This window comes from Sus scrofa, chromosome 1 (assembly GCF_000003025.6).
Source record: "Sus scrofa isolate TJ Tabasco breed Duroc chromosome 1, Sscrofa11.1, whole genome shotgun sequence".
NCBI lineage: Eukaryota > Metazoa > Chordata > Mammalia > Artiodactyla > Suidae > Sus > Sus scrofa.
Genome location: NC_010443.5, coordinates 263,788,173 through 263,805,180, shown reverse-complemented (window position 1 = coordinate 263,805,180; position 17,008 = coordinate 263,788,173). Strand labels below are relative to the sequence as shown.

Sequence of the window (17,008 nt, the reverse complement as noted above, 5' to 3'; positions counted from 1 at the left end):
TGGTACACTGCTGCAACCTATAGTTCATATTCCATTTTTGTCAGTTATTTTAAAAATGTCATTTATGGCATTTTCTTTGATATTATGTTCCAGTTTAAGATCACATATTGTATTTATTTGTCATGTCTCTTTTTAGTCTTCTTTAGTTTAGAACCATTTCTCAGCCTTTCTTTGTCTAATGTTGGTATTCTTAAATAATGCAGGCAGTTATTTTATAGAATGTTCTTTTTTTTTTTGCATTCTAGGGCTGCACTCGACTATTTCAGGGAAGATCGACATCTTTTTTTTTTTTTTTTTTTTTTTTTTTGCTTTTTAGTATAGAATATTCTTTAATTTCAGTTTTTCTGGTATTCCCTCACGTCCACTGATAGATGATTGGATCAAGAAGATGATTATATTCAGATTATGCTCTACATCCCTGGCTGGAAAACAACATAAATTGATACCTTCTTTAAGTACTGCATCTAGAGGCTAATATCACTTTTAAATTTTATACCAAATAATTCTGATGGCAAAGCAACAGTCTTATACATAAAAAAATACCATTTATCAAAGACTACTGTTTGTCCTATACATGTTTTTAATTATCAGAGTACCTCTCTGTGTTTAAAAATAAGGGCTTTTTTTCACTTTAACATTATCATTATCTGGTTGATTCTTAGATACCTACAGAAGGTATATTTTGTTTAAGTTCTATTGACTTGTGTTCCTTTTGATTGTTTGGTAGGAAGCATGTTTTCTTTTGCATGATTACTTTTTAGGTAAACTGTACTTGTGCACATGTGATGTTCTCTTTTTGTGCAAAGTAAATACAGACCGTGGATAATGGACCACCATAAACTGATACCTGAAGATGCCCGTGACAGACATGGTCTCTGGGTTCCTTATTTATCACGAACTCTTGTATCTTACTTCTAGCTATGCAAGAAGAGGCCTTGAAGCTGGTGTTGCTGGCATTAGAAGATGGTTCTGCTCTCTCAAGGAAAGTTCTGGTACTTTTTGTTGTGCAAAGATTAGAACCAAGATTTCCTCAGGCATCAAAAACAAGTATTGGTCATGTTGTGCAACTACTGTATCGAGCTTCTTGTTTTAAGGTAAGGAACAAGCAACCATCTAAACATTACATGCCTGTATGTGAGATACCTGGAATGGGTGTTTGCTACCAGGTCTAGAGGCCCCAGATGTAGATTGCTTACAAAAGTTGAAAGGGGAGTTCCCATCATGGTTCAGCAGTTAACGAACCCAACTAGCATCCATGAGGACTCGGGTTCAATCCCCGGCCTTGCTCAGTGGGTTAAGGAGCTGGCGTTACTCTGAGCTGTGGTGTGGGTTGCAGATGTGGCGCAGATCCTGTGTTGTGGCTGTGGTGTAGGCTGGCAGCTGTAGCTCTGATTCGACCCCTAGCCTAGGAAACTCCATATGCTGCAGTTGTGACCCTAAAATAAAAACATAAACAAAAGTTAAAAGGAAACTTTCTCCTTCTGCATGTATTGCATCCGTGATATTGCAGATGTGTGGTACTACCATGTGTGGGTGTAAGAATGTGTATATGAAAGTGTCAGTAACACAGAACATGAGGAAATTGTTTGGTGACTTTGGCATGGTAAAAGTAAACTAAAGAAGTCTAACTCATTTATATTTATCATCTTAAAATGGGGGGTAAGGGTAGTTCTCTTTGGGTGCAGCGGGTTAAGGATCCAGCATAGTGGCTTGGGTTGCTGCCGTCATGCGGGTTTGACTTCTGGACCAGGAACTTCCGCATGCCGAAGGCATGGCCAGGAAAACTATAAGAGAGCCAGGAACTATACTGAAAACTTCAAAAGAGTAGGTAAATGTTTTAATTTCCCCGCTATTATTTTTGCCTCTTTCTCAGTAATGATTAGATTAAAGCCTTTGATCTAAGAATGGCTCATATGTTGTTTCAGGGACAACAAGAGAGTGAAAAGTTGAAGAGATTGCCCCACTCTGCATTTAGATGGTGGTTTTGTTTGTTTTGCAGAGTGGGTAGGGATGAATTCTTAAGTTACTTAGAATTGTGGTTTCAGTTGTCAAATAGGTATTTGGGTGATGAGAGGTACCGAGAGAAGTGAAAAGTGGGCTGAATCCTTGAAGCTTCCACATGTTACAGTAGTATAGATTGCCAGTCTTGAGAAGGGCCCAAGGACTTGAAAATAGAAAGGCCCATTGGCTTTTCTATATGAGTTAAACATTTTAATTTGAAACTAAAGCTTATTTAAGCCATTTTGCTATTTTATTACCCAGGAGTGGAAGTAGTTCAGGCAGAAAAAGGTTTTTTTGCATACTACTCAGTTTGAGGTAACAGATAATTGATGATGGAAATATGTTCAAATGAATTCACTTAACTCTACTAACAAGGGTGGGATACTTTCTGCCTGATGGTTACAGTGCTTGATTTTGTGTCCTTAGGGCAGCAATTGAAATGAATCTCTGGTTTCTCAAACATAATGTTTTTGGCTAAGCAGCCAAGTTGCAGGATCATTTGTCATCCTGAAGTGACTGCCTAGGTTCTTACATTGGGCATTACTGGCTTAATGTTGTTTCTTTTCCTCAGTACTATCATACAGGTTTATTGTCATACATTTACAGCTGCTGCTAATATCTGACATTTGGATAATACTAAATTTGGAAAGTGATTTCAGTTTCCTGCTCTCATTTCGTCCTTACCACCCTGTAGTTTAAAACATTGAAAGCATTTTAGACAATAAAAGGATATCATGACGACTTAATTATGAAAAGTCTCTCTCCAGGGACATTTACTCTAACATACTCACCATTGTTGAAGATCTTCTCCTTGACTTTATAGGCTTAGAGAACTGAATTTTGGTGGTTCCTTAGGAATAGGGTCACCACAACCAAGGTCATATACAATAGACTATTAATTTTACTAACTTGTAGTAGTATATGCAGCTCTTAAATGACTTTAATTCTTAATGTTGTAGATGTTTTTCTATAGAAGAGTGTCAAATCTTTGCTTGCTTAGCATGGAATCAAAACAAGGGGGAGTTAATGATTCTAATGTTTAATGCAGTGGTTATCAGCTAAAGGTACATATCAGAATTACTTGTGGAGTTTTGAAGAGTATACATTCCTGGATTCTGTTCCTAGACATTTTGACTTGCTATATCTAATACCAAAATATACTGCTAAAACTTAAGCATTTATGTGTACTTTTAAAATTATGTGGTCCTCAAAGCCAGTGATTCTGATGACCTGAAATTGTAGTTTTCAGAGCTTCACGGGTGATGTTTTAAAAATTTTATTTTATTGAAGTATAGTTGATGTACAATATATGTTATTTTTCTTTATGGTTTAATACAGGCTTTTGAGTATGGTTCCCTATGCCCTACATTAGGACTTTGTTGTTTATCCATTCTGTATGTGCTAGCTTGCATCTGCTAATCCCAAACTCCCCATCTTTATTGTTTATCCATTCTGTATGTGCTAGCTTGCATATGCAAACCTCAAACTCCCCCCAATCTATCCCTCCTCCACCTCTCCTCCCTCTTGGCAACTACAAGTCTCTTCTCTATATCTAGCTTCATTGGTAATATTTTTTTTTCTTTTTTGGCTGCCCCACAGCATATGGAGTTCCTGGGCCAGGGATCAGATCCAAGCCTTAGCTGTGACCCACACTGCAGCTGTGGCAATGCCAGATCCCTTAACCCACCATGCTGGGCCAGGGATCGAACCTGCTTCCTGGCACTGCAGAGATGCTGCATATCCTGTTGTCCCACAGTGGGAACTCCATAGGTGATTTGTGATGCATGTTAATGGAACTTTAATAGGACCAGGCTCTGTTAACCACCCATATCCGTCTTTACTACTCAGACGATTAGATGTTCATGCTGACCAAGAGGCACAGTGAACCCTACAGGGTGGCTGGATGACCATCCTCTAGTTTCTTGGGTTTCTTTTCTCTCTGTTTTAGATGAGTAATTCCTCCTTTTGTTTTCTCAGTGTTTCTTTAAGTAGGTCATTTTGTGATTTCTAAGTTAAATTATACTTAAGATCATGTTGATTTAGAATTTTGGGTGTCCCATACTTTCCTATATTTCTATATTCCCAAAGAGAATTGTTAACTGATACTATTAACTCAGATGGTAACTTGATTTCCCCATCTTCATGTCTTGGAATCATTTTACTGTTGTCTCATGTGCCAACAATAGCAATCAAAAGAACTAGTGAGGTGGTCTGGGATATTTTCATTTTACTGATGAGGAAATCATCAACATGAATAGTTTGAATGATTTATTTGTTCAATCTAAGTTTCAGAGCCTGTGGTAGCCTAGGTATTTTGAATTCTAACCAAGTCTCAAGTTTCATTGTGGCCATTAGCAAATTTTAGTGTTTCAGGAGTAGGTGTATATTAGTTATGTGGAAATTATCTAGCTACATATCTGAATGTTTGAATGATTAGTTTCACTAGGACATTTGAAACTCTACCTTTTGAATTTATGTTTTTTATCACTTGAGTACGAATTAAAGCTGTAAAAATACCCTGATGGTCATTTTTGTGGTCGTAGAAAATTTCTTAATCATCACCTGTAGTGCTAACATTTGCCTAACCGTTGGCTGGATTGATCATGTCACTCTTGTGCTTAAAAGTCCTCAGTGGTTTCCCATTCCCTGCAGGATAATCACAAGCATATACCTCAGAGATATTGCAGGTTCTGTTCCACACCACCACAAACAAGTGAATAAAGCAAGCCATATGAATTGTTTGGCTTCCCAGTGTATCTAAAAGTTATGTTTACACTGTATTGTAGTCTATAAAGTGTAAAATAGCATGATGTCTTAAAAATGTATGTACTTTAATTAAAAGGACTAAAAAATGCTAGCCATAATCTGAGCCTTCAGCAAGTCTAGTACTTCTGTGGGTGGAATGGCTTGCCTCAGTGTTGATGGCTACTGACTGATCCGGATGGTGGTTGCTTGAAGGTTGTAGTGGCTGTAGCAATTTCTTAAAATGAGATAACAGTGAAGTTTGCGCCATCGATTGACTCTTCCTTTCGTGAATGATTTCTCTGTAGCACGCAGTGCTGCTTGGTAGCATTTTACTCACAACCAAATTTCTTTTTAATCTTCTCAAACCCCACTGCTGCTTTATCAATAAAACTTAAGTTTATGTGATATTCTAAATCCTTTGTTATCATTTCAATAATTTTCATAGCATCTTTGCCAGGAGTAGTTTCCACCTCAGGAAACCACTTTCTTTGCTCGTCCATAAGAAGAAACGCCTCATCCATTAAAGTTTTATCATGAGATTGCATGATAGTGAGATCTCTTGCTATTTCTACCACATCTGCAGTTACATCCTCCACTGAAGTCGTAAACCCTTCAAAGTCATCCAGGAGGGCTAAAATCAACTTCTTCTAAACTCACGTTAATGTTGATATTTTAACCTCTTCCCATGAATCACAAATGTTCTTGGTGGCATCTAGAAAGGTGAATCCTTTCTAACAGGTGTTCAGTTTGCATTACCTAGATCAATCAGAGGAATTACTCTATGACAGCTGTAGCTTTACGAAATGTATCTGTTAAATACTAAGACTTGAAAGTCAGAATTACTTCTTGATCTGCAGAAGGGATGGCTGCAGAATGGATGTTGTGTTAGCAGACCTGAAAACAACATTAATCCCATTGGACTTTAGAGCTCTTGGGTGACCAGGTTTGTCTGTAAGCAGAAATATTTTGAAAAGAATCTTTTTTTTCTAAGCAGTAGGTCTCAACAGTGGGCTTAAAATATCCCTTAAACCAGATTGTAAACAGATGTACTGTCATTTGGGCTTTGTTGTTCCATTTCTGGAGTACAGGTAGAGTCAGTAGATTTAGCATAGCTCCTAAGGGCCCTGGGATTTTGGCATGCTAAATGGGGGTTAGCTTTAATTTTAAGTCACCAGCTACATTAGCCCCTAACAAGTCAACCTGTCCTTTGAAGCTTTGCATATGGGCACTGACTTTTTTACTTTCTAGCTGTGAAAGTCCTGTATAGGTAGCGTCTTCTTCCAGTATAAGACTGTTTCGTCTGTATTGAAAATCTGTTCTTGAGGGTGGCCACCTTCGTAAATTATCCTAGCTAGATCTGGGTAACTTGCTGCAGCTTCTATATTAGCACTTGCTGCTTCATCTTGTACTTTTATGTTATGGAGATGACTGCTTTCTTTAGACTTCATGAACCAATCTCTGCTAGCTTTAGACTCTTTTTTTCTGCAGCTTCCTCACCTCTCTCAGCTTTCATAAAATTGAAGAGAGTTAGGGCCTTGTTCTGGATTAGGCTTTGGCTTAAGCGAATGTTGTGGCTGGTTTGATCTATCCAGATCACTTAATAAACATTATCCATATCAGCAATAGGGCTGTTTTGCTTTCCTACCATCTGTGTGTGCACTGGAGTGGTGCTTTAAATTTCCTTCAAGAACTTTTCCTTTGCATTCACCAATTAGCTAGCTCTTTGGCACAAGAGGTCTAGGTTTCAGCCTGTCTTGGCTTTCAACATGCTTTCCTCACTAAGCTTAATCATTTCTGGCTTTTGATTTAAAGTGAGAGAGGAGTTCCCATTGTGGCTCAGTGGCTTACCAACCCGAAGGGTATCCGTGATGATGTGGGTTCCATCCCTGGCCTCGCTTAGTGGATTTAAGGATCCATCATTGCCGAGAGCTGTGGTGTAGGTTGCAGATGCAGCTTGGATCCAGCATTGCTGTGGCTGTGATGTAGGCCAGCAGCTGCAACTCCAGTTTGTCCCCTAGCCTGAGAACTTCCATATGCCACAGGTGAGACCCTAAAAGACCAAAAAAAAAAAAAGAAGATAGAGACATATGCGACTCTTCTTTCACTTGAGCACTTAGAGATAACTGTAAGGTTATTAACAGGCCTAATTTCAAAATTGTATCTCAGGAAATAGGGAGGCCTGAGGAGGGGAGAGCGATGGGGCAATACTGGTTGGTAGGAGTAGTCAGAACACATACAGTTATCAGTTAAGTTTACCATTTTTGTGAGTGTGGTTTGTGATGCCCCAAACAACAATAGTAACGTAAAATATCACTGATCACAGATTACCATAACAAATGTAATAATAATGGAGTTTGAAATATTGTACGAATCAATCAAAATGTAATACAGAGACATAAAGTAAGTAAATGCTGTTGGGAAAATGGCGCCAATAGACTTGCTTGACATAGAGTTGCCACTGACATTCACTTTGTAAAAGAATGCAGTATGTATCTGTGAAACACAATAAATTCAGTGCAATAAAGCGAGTTGTGCCTATACCAAATTTTTCACCATAGTATACAAGGCCCTTTGTGATTCTTCTCCAGGCTACATCTTAGCCTTTAATTCTATGTCCTCTGCTCTTTCATGTTTCTGTTTTACCACTTGCTACTCTTTTTAGAATTTTATTCCTCACTCTTCTTTGCCTGAGGAGCTCCTATTCATTCTTTAAGACTTAGTTCCTGTAGCCTTCTGGGGCAAGCCTTCTCTGATAGCACCCTTCCTTCCCCCATAAGTCAGATTTAATTGCCTTTCCTTTGTGTTGCCATAGAGTCTTATAATAGATAGCACTTAATACTATAATTTTCTGTATACAAGTTTCTTCCCCACCAACTGCTGACCTCATTGAAGGAAGGCAGAACAATATATTGGGTCATGTAAGTTCTGCTTTGTTCCAAAGAGAATTCATGGTAAGGACATTATTTTATTTGTACCTTTTTTAATGTAGTATCTGATATGCAGAAGTTACCTCCCCTATCCAAAAAGAAAAAGAAAAATTGGTTGGGGATGGCGAAGAGCAGGGTAATTGTGATGAGGTTTTTGCCTCCTTTCTGTTTTGTAGGTTACCAAAAGGGACGAAGACTCTTCCCTGATGCAGTTAAAGGAGGAATTTCGGAGTTATGAGGCTTTACGCAGAGAACATGATGCCCAAATTGTTCATATTGCTATGGAAGCAGGACTCCGTATTTCACCTGAGCAGTGGTCCTCACTTCTGTACGGTGACTTGGCACATAAGTCCCACATGCAGTCTATTATTGATAAGGTTTGTGAAATTAGAGATGCTGATTTTATATCTTGGCTGTTGCATTGAAGAGTATTTGAATCTTCTAAAGAAACTGAAGAGACAACCAGTTGGAGATTCTAAGTGTCTAATGATGAATTTCATAGGGCAGATTCTGAGGTGAAAATTTAATTCACCAGTGATATTCCTACTGTCTAATCTGAAGACACTTGAAAACCTGTTCCGTGTGTTGACTAAGTGAAAGCATTTGAATATATATGTGTCCTAAGAACCAGAGTAAAAACCATTCTGTTTTCTTTTTGTGTTAGCTGCAGTCTCCAGAATCATTTGCAAAGAGTGTTCAGGAATTGACAATTGTTTTGCAACGAACAGGTGACCCAGCTAACTTAAATAGACTGAGGCCTCATTTAGAGCTTCTTGCAAACATAGACCCTAATCCAGGTATGTGGGAAAATAATTGCTTATACCTTTTCTACCTTTGAGGTAAATAACACAAGAGATTTACAGCTAATAAATTCTTTTCCTCATCCTATCACCTTGGCGGATTATTTCAGATGCTGTTTCACCAACTTGGGAGCAGCTAGAAAATGCAATGGTAGCTGTTAAAACAGTGGTTCATGGCCTTGTGGACTTCATACAAAATTATAGTAGGAAAGGCCATGAGACACCTCAGGTGAGCACATTTATTATAGTTCTGACTGCTCTTATTTCTAACAGAAGTTCATCCTAAACATCTTAACAAGCTGTTTGGTTAACAGACTCCTTATGTGACTCCATTCATGAAAGTTTTTGTCTCTGTTCTTTTGAGAGAAACCCAAGTTTTAGTACATCGGTTAAATAATTCATAATATGGCAGCAGTTTGGGGAATGTCTTAAATATGACTTCACTAGATTGACCAACTATAGGTCTGATTCCTTCCAAATATTTTGTCTAATTTTTTTCTAATGTGGGGAAATTGTTACTTTTTTCTTTTTTTGCTTCCACACAAATGAATTCATATTTGTATATATGTGATTTAAAGTATTTTCTATGTCCTTTTTCTTTCTTTTTTCTTTTTTTGGCTGCACCCATGGCATGTGAAAGTTCCCAGGCCAGGTATCAAACCTGCGCCACAGCAGTGACCCAAGCCATAGCAGTGACAATGCCAGATCCTTAACCCACTGCATCACAAGGGAACTGTAAAATCCTTTATTCTAATAATAATGTGCGTATGTTAAGTTATTGTGAGCCATTCCCTATATTTGATATTTTACATATATTATTTCTAATTCTCACAGCCACCTGCAAGATAATTGCTGTTCCCATGCTGAAGTTTAAGGAGGCTAAGTAACATATCTAAGGTCATGGTGGCAGTAAGTGACAGAACTGGGGTCAAATATACTCCAAAGTGATCTTTCCACTCTTCTGTCCTTATTCTGTTACAAGACATGATATTCATATATTAATTGAAAGATGAATGTTTCATCTTCATTAAGATCACAAAGGTAACAGTGACTGCAAATTATAGCAGTTATGATTGGGTTTTAATATTTTGCCTCCTTATTTGTGTGAACTTAGCTCAAAGCCCTAGAAGAAAGTTATACTCTCAAGTTGATAAATAAACTAGTATTTCTTAATTTTTAACTCCCAGGGTAAATTGTATTCTATCTTTCCTGAGAATATTTTAGGTGGGCAAGGCTTATGCCTTTTTAAATGCTTTTTGAAATTGTTTGCCTTATTTTCATATCATAATTTTAAGACAGCAATGAATTGATTTATATACTGGGCACTTTGTTGCCTGACAAGTAAGTAATGTAACATTTGAACCTTTGAACCAGTTACAGATAATCCTCAGAAGGAATGTCTAAAATGCCACATAATTCATAACAGGAAACATTGCAGTGATAGTTGTGTTAGCACAAGAATTACTTAACTAATGTGAGAAAGAATTAAAGGTGTAATCATAAAATTCTGAAGTCCCAAGAGTGAGTGACAACTGGAGTCTTCACTTTTCCGCGCATTGATTTTCTTTTTGTAGCCTCAACCAAACAGCAAATATAAGACTAGCATGTGCCGAGATTTGCGACAGCAAGGAGGGTGTCCACGAGGAACAAATTGTACTTTTGCCCATTCTCAGGAAGAGCTTGAAAAGTAAGTTAGGAGAAATCTCTTTTATTTGGATTTAATTTTTTGGTCATTATGAAAGTGTTACATAGAGACTTAAAATGTGTGATGAGCTTCAAAGATGCAGTTAAGTTCACGCTGTAGAATTCTTTAGATTGAAAAATGACCTTTTCTTCTGAAGCCATACATTGTTGCTTCTGGGAGCGAGATATAATAATAAGTGATTTAGAACCTTATTCAGGGGTCCTGTTTTAGACCATTGTATAGCTGGAATCCATGTTTCTGCTAAGCACCTGTGCACAGTGAAAATATTCTTATGTGCAGTTTTATTTGCTCAGGTACCGTTAAAGGTAACAGCCGAGTCACAGGTAAAATGGTAAATCATGCTTTCTTATTATGGCTTTTGGTCTTTTTAGCTTTTTTTTTTTTTTTCTGTTTTCTTTTCCCTTTCTCTTATCCTATGAGTAATCTCTTTTTCTGTGTCCGTTTACCCCAGACCTAAAAGCAAATGGATATAACCTATGATGTATATTGTCCAGTTTTGGTTATTTCATTTTTAAACCAAAACATTTGGCATTGAGAGCTCAGCTGATTCCAACCTTTCAATCGAATAACTGGCTGGTATATCAACTCTTAGTGGGCATCTCTTTTGTTTTTAGATACATTAAACCCAATTTGAGCTATTTTTTCCTCTCATGTATCTCCTCTGTTCTCTTCCATTCTGCTCTCCTCATGTGTACACCGTCCATCCAGTTATACATGACATGTTGTAGGAATCATCTTTGTCTGCTTTCATCTGCTTATCTTAGACACCAGGTTCTGTCAGTTCAGCTTCCTATGTATTTCTTGACTCTTCCTTCGGTTCTTTCTATCCTTGTAGTCTAAGCTGTCATCCCCTTTTCTTGATCCACAGTTGCCTCCTAACTAGTCGTCTTATAACTATGGTTGCCCACCCCCAATCCCATTAATCCCCACAAAACAGGGATAATTTTGCACATAAGGCTCAGTGCAAATGAGAAACTAAGTTGCTTATTACCCTGTAGATAAAGACATATAACCTACTCTGTAGGAGTTCCCATTGTGGCTTTGTGGGTATCCATGAAGATGTGGGTTTGTTCCCTGGCCTTGCTCAGTGGGTTAAGGATCCAGCGTTGCCACAAGCTGCAGTGTAGTTTGCAGATGAGCTTGGATCTTGCATTGCTGTGACTGTGTCATAGACGAGCAGCTGTAGCTCCGATTCAACCCCTAGCCTGGGAACTTCCATATGCCGCAGATGGAAAAAAAAAAAGAAAGAAAGAAAAAAAAAAATCTCCTCTGTGGCCTGCCAGACTCTGTACCATCTAGTTTGTGCCTTCATCTTCTCACACTGCTCTCTAATTTTATTCTCTGCTCAAGCCTCACTAACCTCTCAGTGCCTGGAGTGCACCATGGTCTTTCCTGCCTCAGGTTTTTTATATAATACTGTTCCTTCTAGCCTTGCCTTTAGAGTTTTTCCTGTGCCTAACTCATCCTTCCTTTTTCAGGAGGATTTCTCCCGGTATTTCATACTAAAGCAGGTCCCACTTTGTCATGCTTATCAAAATTATAATTAACTTACAGGTCTGTTTTAGGGGTTGACAGATTTTTCTGTGAAGATCCAGATAGTAAATATGTTTAGTTTGACCATTCAGTGATCTCTGTCACAACTACTCAGCTCGGCCATTGTAGCAAAAAAAGAAAAGCCACCATAAACAATGCATAAAATTGCATAGCTGTAAACTTTATTTTTAAAAACAGGCAACTTTGACCCAAAGGCAGTAGTTTGCTGACCTCTGGTCCGTTTATTGAATTTTGTCTCTTACTGAAGTGTAAGCTCCGTGGACTATATTCGTCTTGTTTATTACTGTCTCCTCCCCTCAGTGGCCAGGACTGAGCCCTGCACATAATGAGCTGTACAGCAGCTGCGGTGTGATAGAAGATAAACGTGTGTGTGTGTATTAAAAAGAGTAGAAACATGCTTCTGTTCTCAGTGTCCCCACTCTCCCACGCTGGAAGAGCCTAGAGAGGCTAAAGGGGTACTAAGGAAAAAAAGGTGCTGTTTACATCTGGTCTAGGCATCTCCATGTGACATATACAGAGTTTTACATCAAGATGATTTTTGAGACTCTAGGAGGTATTTTGAGTTTGTCCGTACCTGAAACAGAACTTTTTAGTTAAAATAGAGTTTTTTAGGGAACCTTGCTTGGGAACACATAAAAAAGTCAGAGGAGTTCCCGTCATGGCTCAGTGATGAACAAACCTGACTAGCATCCATGAGAATGTGGGTTCGATGCCTGGCCTTGCTCAGTGGGTTAAGGATCCAGCGTTGCCATGAGCTGTGGTGTAAGTCGCAGACATGGCTCAGAGCCCTCATTGCTGGGGCTCTGGTGTAGGCCAGCAGCTATAGCTCAGACTGGACCCCTAGCCTGAGAACCTCCATATGCCATGGGTGTGGCCCTGAAAAGACAAAAAGAGAAGAAACTGGTGTTCCTGTCGTGGCGCAGTAGTTAACGAATCCAACTAGGAACCATGAGGTTGTGGGTTTGATCCCTGCCCTTGCTCAGTGGGTAGATGATCCGGTGTTGCCGTGAGCTGTGGTGTAGGTTGCAGACACAGCTCGGATCCCACGTTGCTGTGGCTCTGGTGTAGGCTGGCAGCTACAGCTCCAATTTGACCCCTAGCCTGGGAATCTCCATATGCCGTGGGAGCGGCCCAAGAAATGGCAAAAAGACCAAAAAAAAAAAAAAAAAAAAAGAGAGAGAGAGAGAAGAAACTGATTTCATTGCCATTCTACTCATAACTATTGCCAACCTGAAAATCCATTTTACCTCTCGTCTTCAAATTGGCTTCCTACTCTCCATCTCCAGTTCCTCCTTCAGAATTTTATTATTTCTTGCCTGAACTTATAACAGTAGTAGTAAAAATAATAATAACCAAATTAATTGGTCAAATTTTGTGCCAGGTGTTCAGTGTTTCACACGTATCTACCCAATTTTTCCATTTTACTGCTATCATTTTACTCAGCATCTGCATGTGTCTGAGCCAAGATTTTCTTTCACAAGTAAATGTCTAATTGTGTCCATCTTCTGCTTTAAATTCTTAATTGGTTCCTGAGTATATCACTGGTTCTGAGCCCAACCTTGCTTTTAAGCTTTACTCCACCTTTTTCATTCTTTTTTTAAAAGTACATTCAGTTTACTACTATATAAATTCTTTCATTCTTCTTTACCTCGTACATGTTCACTCTGTGTTATATGCTGTCCTCTTCTCTGCTTGGAGAGCTCCTATTCCTAATTATTCTCAGATATCATTTTCCTTCTGAAAACTTCCCTGACTTTGCAGGCAGTGTTGATTGATTCTTTTCCTGTGCTGCCATAGTGCTGTACACATGGTAACTTTATAAGCACTAGTTCTCTTACTGAACTGCAATGATTTATTTACATGTATGTATTTTCATTGGACTTCATTTACTCATCTTTATATTTTCTGCACCTAGCAAAAGTATCTGACATGTAAACTCAGTGTATTTATGTTGAAATAGCAAGTAATCTACAGATCATATTTCCAACCAGCTTCACACTCTGTTGCTGTTAAATAAAAGATTAGCTCACATAATGCACCAGGAAGAATTCAGCAAATGTTCGTTTAACTTAAATAAATTAATTTTTTATCACAGCCTGCTCTCTCTACTATACATGTTGCTAACCAAGCAAAATGTAAATGTCCCAACTCTCTCTTAATATTTATGTAGGAGTTCTCCTTGTGGCTCAGTGTTAACAAACCCAGCTAGTATCCATGAGGATGTGTGTTCGATCCCTGGCCTTGCTCAGTGGGTTAAGATCCATCATTGACCTGAGCTGTGCTGTAGGTTGCAGATGTGGCTTGGATCCTATGCTGCTGTGGCTGTGGCATAGGCTGGCAGCTGCAGCTATGATTTGACCCATAACCTGGGAACTTGCATATGCCACAGATGTGGCCCTAAAAACAAAAAATTAAAAAGAATATTTATGTAAATATATTTTAGAATGTAGGGCATTGGAATTCTATTCCCAAGAATTGCCGCATTCTGGAGACTGTCAAAAGCCTGGATGAACCACCTCAACAGATATTTATTAAATGGTTTTTAAGAACTAGGTACTATTTGAGGTACTTCTAGTGTGGAAAGAGGAACAGTAAACATGTAAACAAACAATTTCAGTTACTGATAAAATGCTATAAAGAAAATCTGAGGTGGAGATAAGCTTGGCATATTCAGGGACTAGAAAAAAGACCAGTGCGAGGAGGTTCCCATGTGGTGCAGTGGATTAAGAATCTGGCATTGTCACCATCGTGGTACAGGCGATAACTGCTGCGCTGGTTCTTTTCCTGGCCTGGGAACTTCCACATGCCGTGATTGTGGCCAAGAACAAAAAGAAAGAAGACCAGTGTGTCTGGACGATGGAGAATGAGAAGAATGGCAAAAGATAAGGTTGAAGATGTTAGGCAAGGCCCAGATCATAATGGCTTGGTGGACCCTGGCAAGGACCTTGGATTCTATTTTGGAAGCCATTATAGCGTTTTAGTAAAATGGAATAATGAAATTTTAATTTTGTCTTAGAAATGTCACTTTAGTGTCTGCATGACGGAGACTAGTTAAACTGCTGCAGTGGTCCAGGCAAGAGCTTGGTAGCTTAGGACTATAGTATTTGAAATGATGAAAAGTAGCAAGATTTGGGATATATTTTGGAAGTAGAGCTGATAATAAGTAGTTTTCTTGGCCTTATGAAGTTTATGGTTCACTCCTCACTGACACCAGATATTTGTGGAACACCTAGCATGAATTAGGCACTGTGCTCAGGATAGAGAGGTGGATATTGAGGGCCGAATCCTTGCTCTCATGGAACTTGCATTGTAGTAGAAAAGATCAGCAGACAGCAAGTAAATAGAAAACATAGTATGTGGTACTGACTGGCACTGTGAAGCAAAATAACAAGGTAGGAGAAAGAGAATAATTGGGAAACGGGAGATATTTTAGATAAGATTTCGAAGGAATCCCGGATAATATGGCACTTAAGCAGACACCTGAATGCAGTAATGGTGCACTAGACAAGAAAAAGTAATTATAGGAGTGAAAGTCTTTGAGAAGGTAAATGGGCTTGGGGCCTGGGTCACAAGTAGAAAGATTGGCCTTCTGTGGAACCCAAATGGGAAGGTTGCCTTGAGTTAGGAATAGGAACTCTTCATCCCTTATTTTAGGTGGAGTATGTAGTTACAGAAGCAGGAAGCCTGGTGGAATTTGGTGATAGAAAGATAAGTAATTTTTCTCTGGTGTCATCTATTTTCTCTGTTAAGTGGGAGGCAACATCATTAGCTATAGCAGGGCTCTTGAGAGTTGGAGGGAAGAGGGTGTTAGAGATAGGAAAGTGAATTTAGTAGAGGAGTGTCTTAATGTATGGCGTGGCCATTTTAAGTAACTGATCATAGTTTTAAAGAGAGTCTAGGAGTTCCTAGGCCAGGGATGGAACTGCATCCTCATGGATACTAGTCAGATTTGTTTCCGCTGAGCCACGATGGGAACTCCAGATGTAGATTGTTTTTAATATTTAGCTGACCAAGTTTTTTCAGTGCTGTTCTTCCTTTTAGAATCTTTTCCCACTGCCTCCTCCCCCATTTTAATTTCTGAATAAGATTTAAGGAAATACTCACTAATATGCTGATTGTTTTTGAAACAGGTATCGATTAAGAAACAAAAAGATTAATGCGACTGTAAGAACGTTTCCTCTTCTAAATAAAGTTGGTGTAAACAACACCGTCACAACCACAGCCGGAAATGTCATTTCTGTCATAGGAAGTACTGAAACAACGGGGAAAATTGTTCCAAGTACAAATGGAGTTTCAAATGCAGAGAACAGTGTTTCCCAGCTCATTCCACGTAGTACTGACAGTACATTAAGAGCTCTGGAGACTGTGAAGAAAGTGGGGAAGGTTGGCACTAATGGTCAGAATGCTGCTGGGCCTTCTGCAGAGTCTGTAACTGAGAAGTAAGTATTGGGTAAAAATGTTTAACGTGAGTTATTTAGCCTTTTTATAAGTGCCTCAGTATTTTTGTTTAACTTGAGGAGAAGCAGTTAGTCAGAACTTTTATGCAGAATGTTTCATGTAGTAAAAAAATACTGAATACCAAAAAACTTGAGTTCTAGTCCTGGCTCTGCAATTGAATAGCTCGGTGACCTTGGAAGTTCACTTCAGCTCTGGGTTTTGTTTTCTTCAATTGTAAACTGAAAAGGTTGGACCAGAATTGAGTTTTTCACACCTTATTTCCTTGAACTTTAGGATTGAGTCCATAGAGGTGCCAGAAAGGAACTAAGTAGAAACCTAAGCAGGTGAGATGCTTGAGCCTCCAGCCCCTATTTCAATCAAAACAGTTCCACTTTATGCCATGTAATGATATGTAGTTGTGAAGAGGGAAATCTTTGAAGCCAGATTCTGTGGGTTCAAATTCTGGCTCACCGTTCCTTAGCTGCTTGATCTTAGGCTATTTACTTAATCTGTTTTCCTCAGTTTACTCATCCATCAAATAATGGTACCTAATTCCTATGGTGAGTGTGAGGATTAAATGAGTTAACACTGACTGGGAAATTCCCCTGTGTTGCAGCAGGTTAAAGATTTGGCATTGCCACAGTTGTGCCCTCCCACCCCCAAAAAAGAGTTAATACTGCATTGTGCTTTGCACAGTGCCTGCCACATAGCACTCATTAAATATCTGCTATTATTATTACTACCATTATTATCACTACCATTACTGTTGTTGTTGCGTTTCAGCATGAGATTTAATTTGGCAAAAAGGTTTTGGCAATTTTAGAAAAAAGTTTCGAGGA

At 38.8% G+C, this 17,008-nt stretch overlaps 1 protein-coding gene across 4 annotated transcripts in view; it reads left to right on the top strand.

The window, feature by feature from the left end:
- RC3H2 (ring finger and CCCH-type domains 2) overlaps nucleotides 1-17,008 on the top strand; it is a 52,699-nt gene that overhangs the window by 16,921 nt on the left and 18,770 nt on the right. For all 4 annotated transcript variants that reach the window (XM_013993836.2, XM_013993837.2, XM_013993835.2 and 1 more), the window contains 6 exons: nucleotides 919-1,094; nucleotides 7,850-8,050; nucleotides 8,338-8,470; nucleotides 8,584-8,702; nucleotides 10,048-10,160; nucleotides 15,863-16,171. In XM_013993836.2, the coding sequence (XP_013849290.1) occupies nucleotides 919-1,094; nucleotides 7,850-8,050; nucleotides 8,338-8,470; nucleotides 8,584-8,702; nucleotides 10,048-10,160; nucleotides 15,863-16,171 (1,051 nt within the window). The remainder of the gene's footprint in view (nucleotides 1-918; nucleotides 1,095-7,849; nucleotides 8,051-8,337; nucleotides 8,471-8,583; nucleotides 8,703-10,047; nucleotides 10,161-15,862; nucleotides 16,172-17,008) is intronic.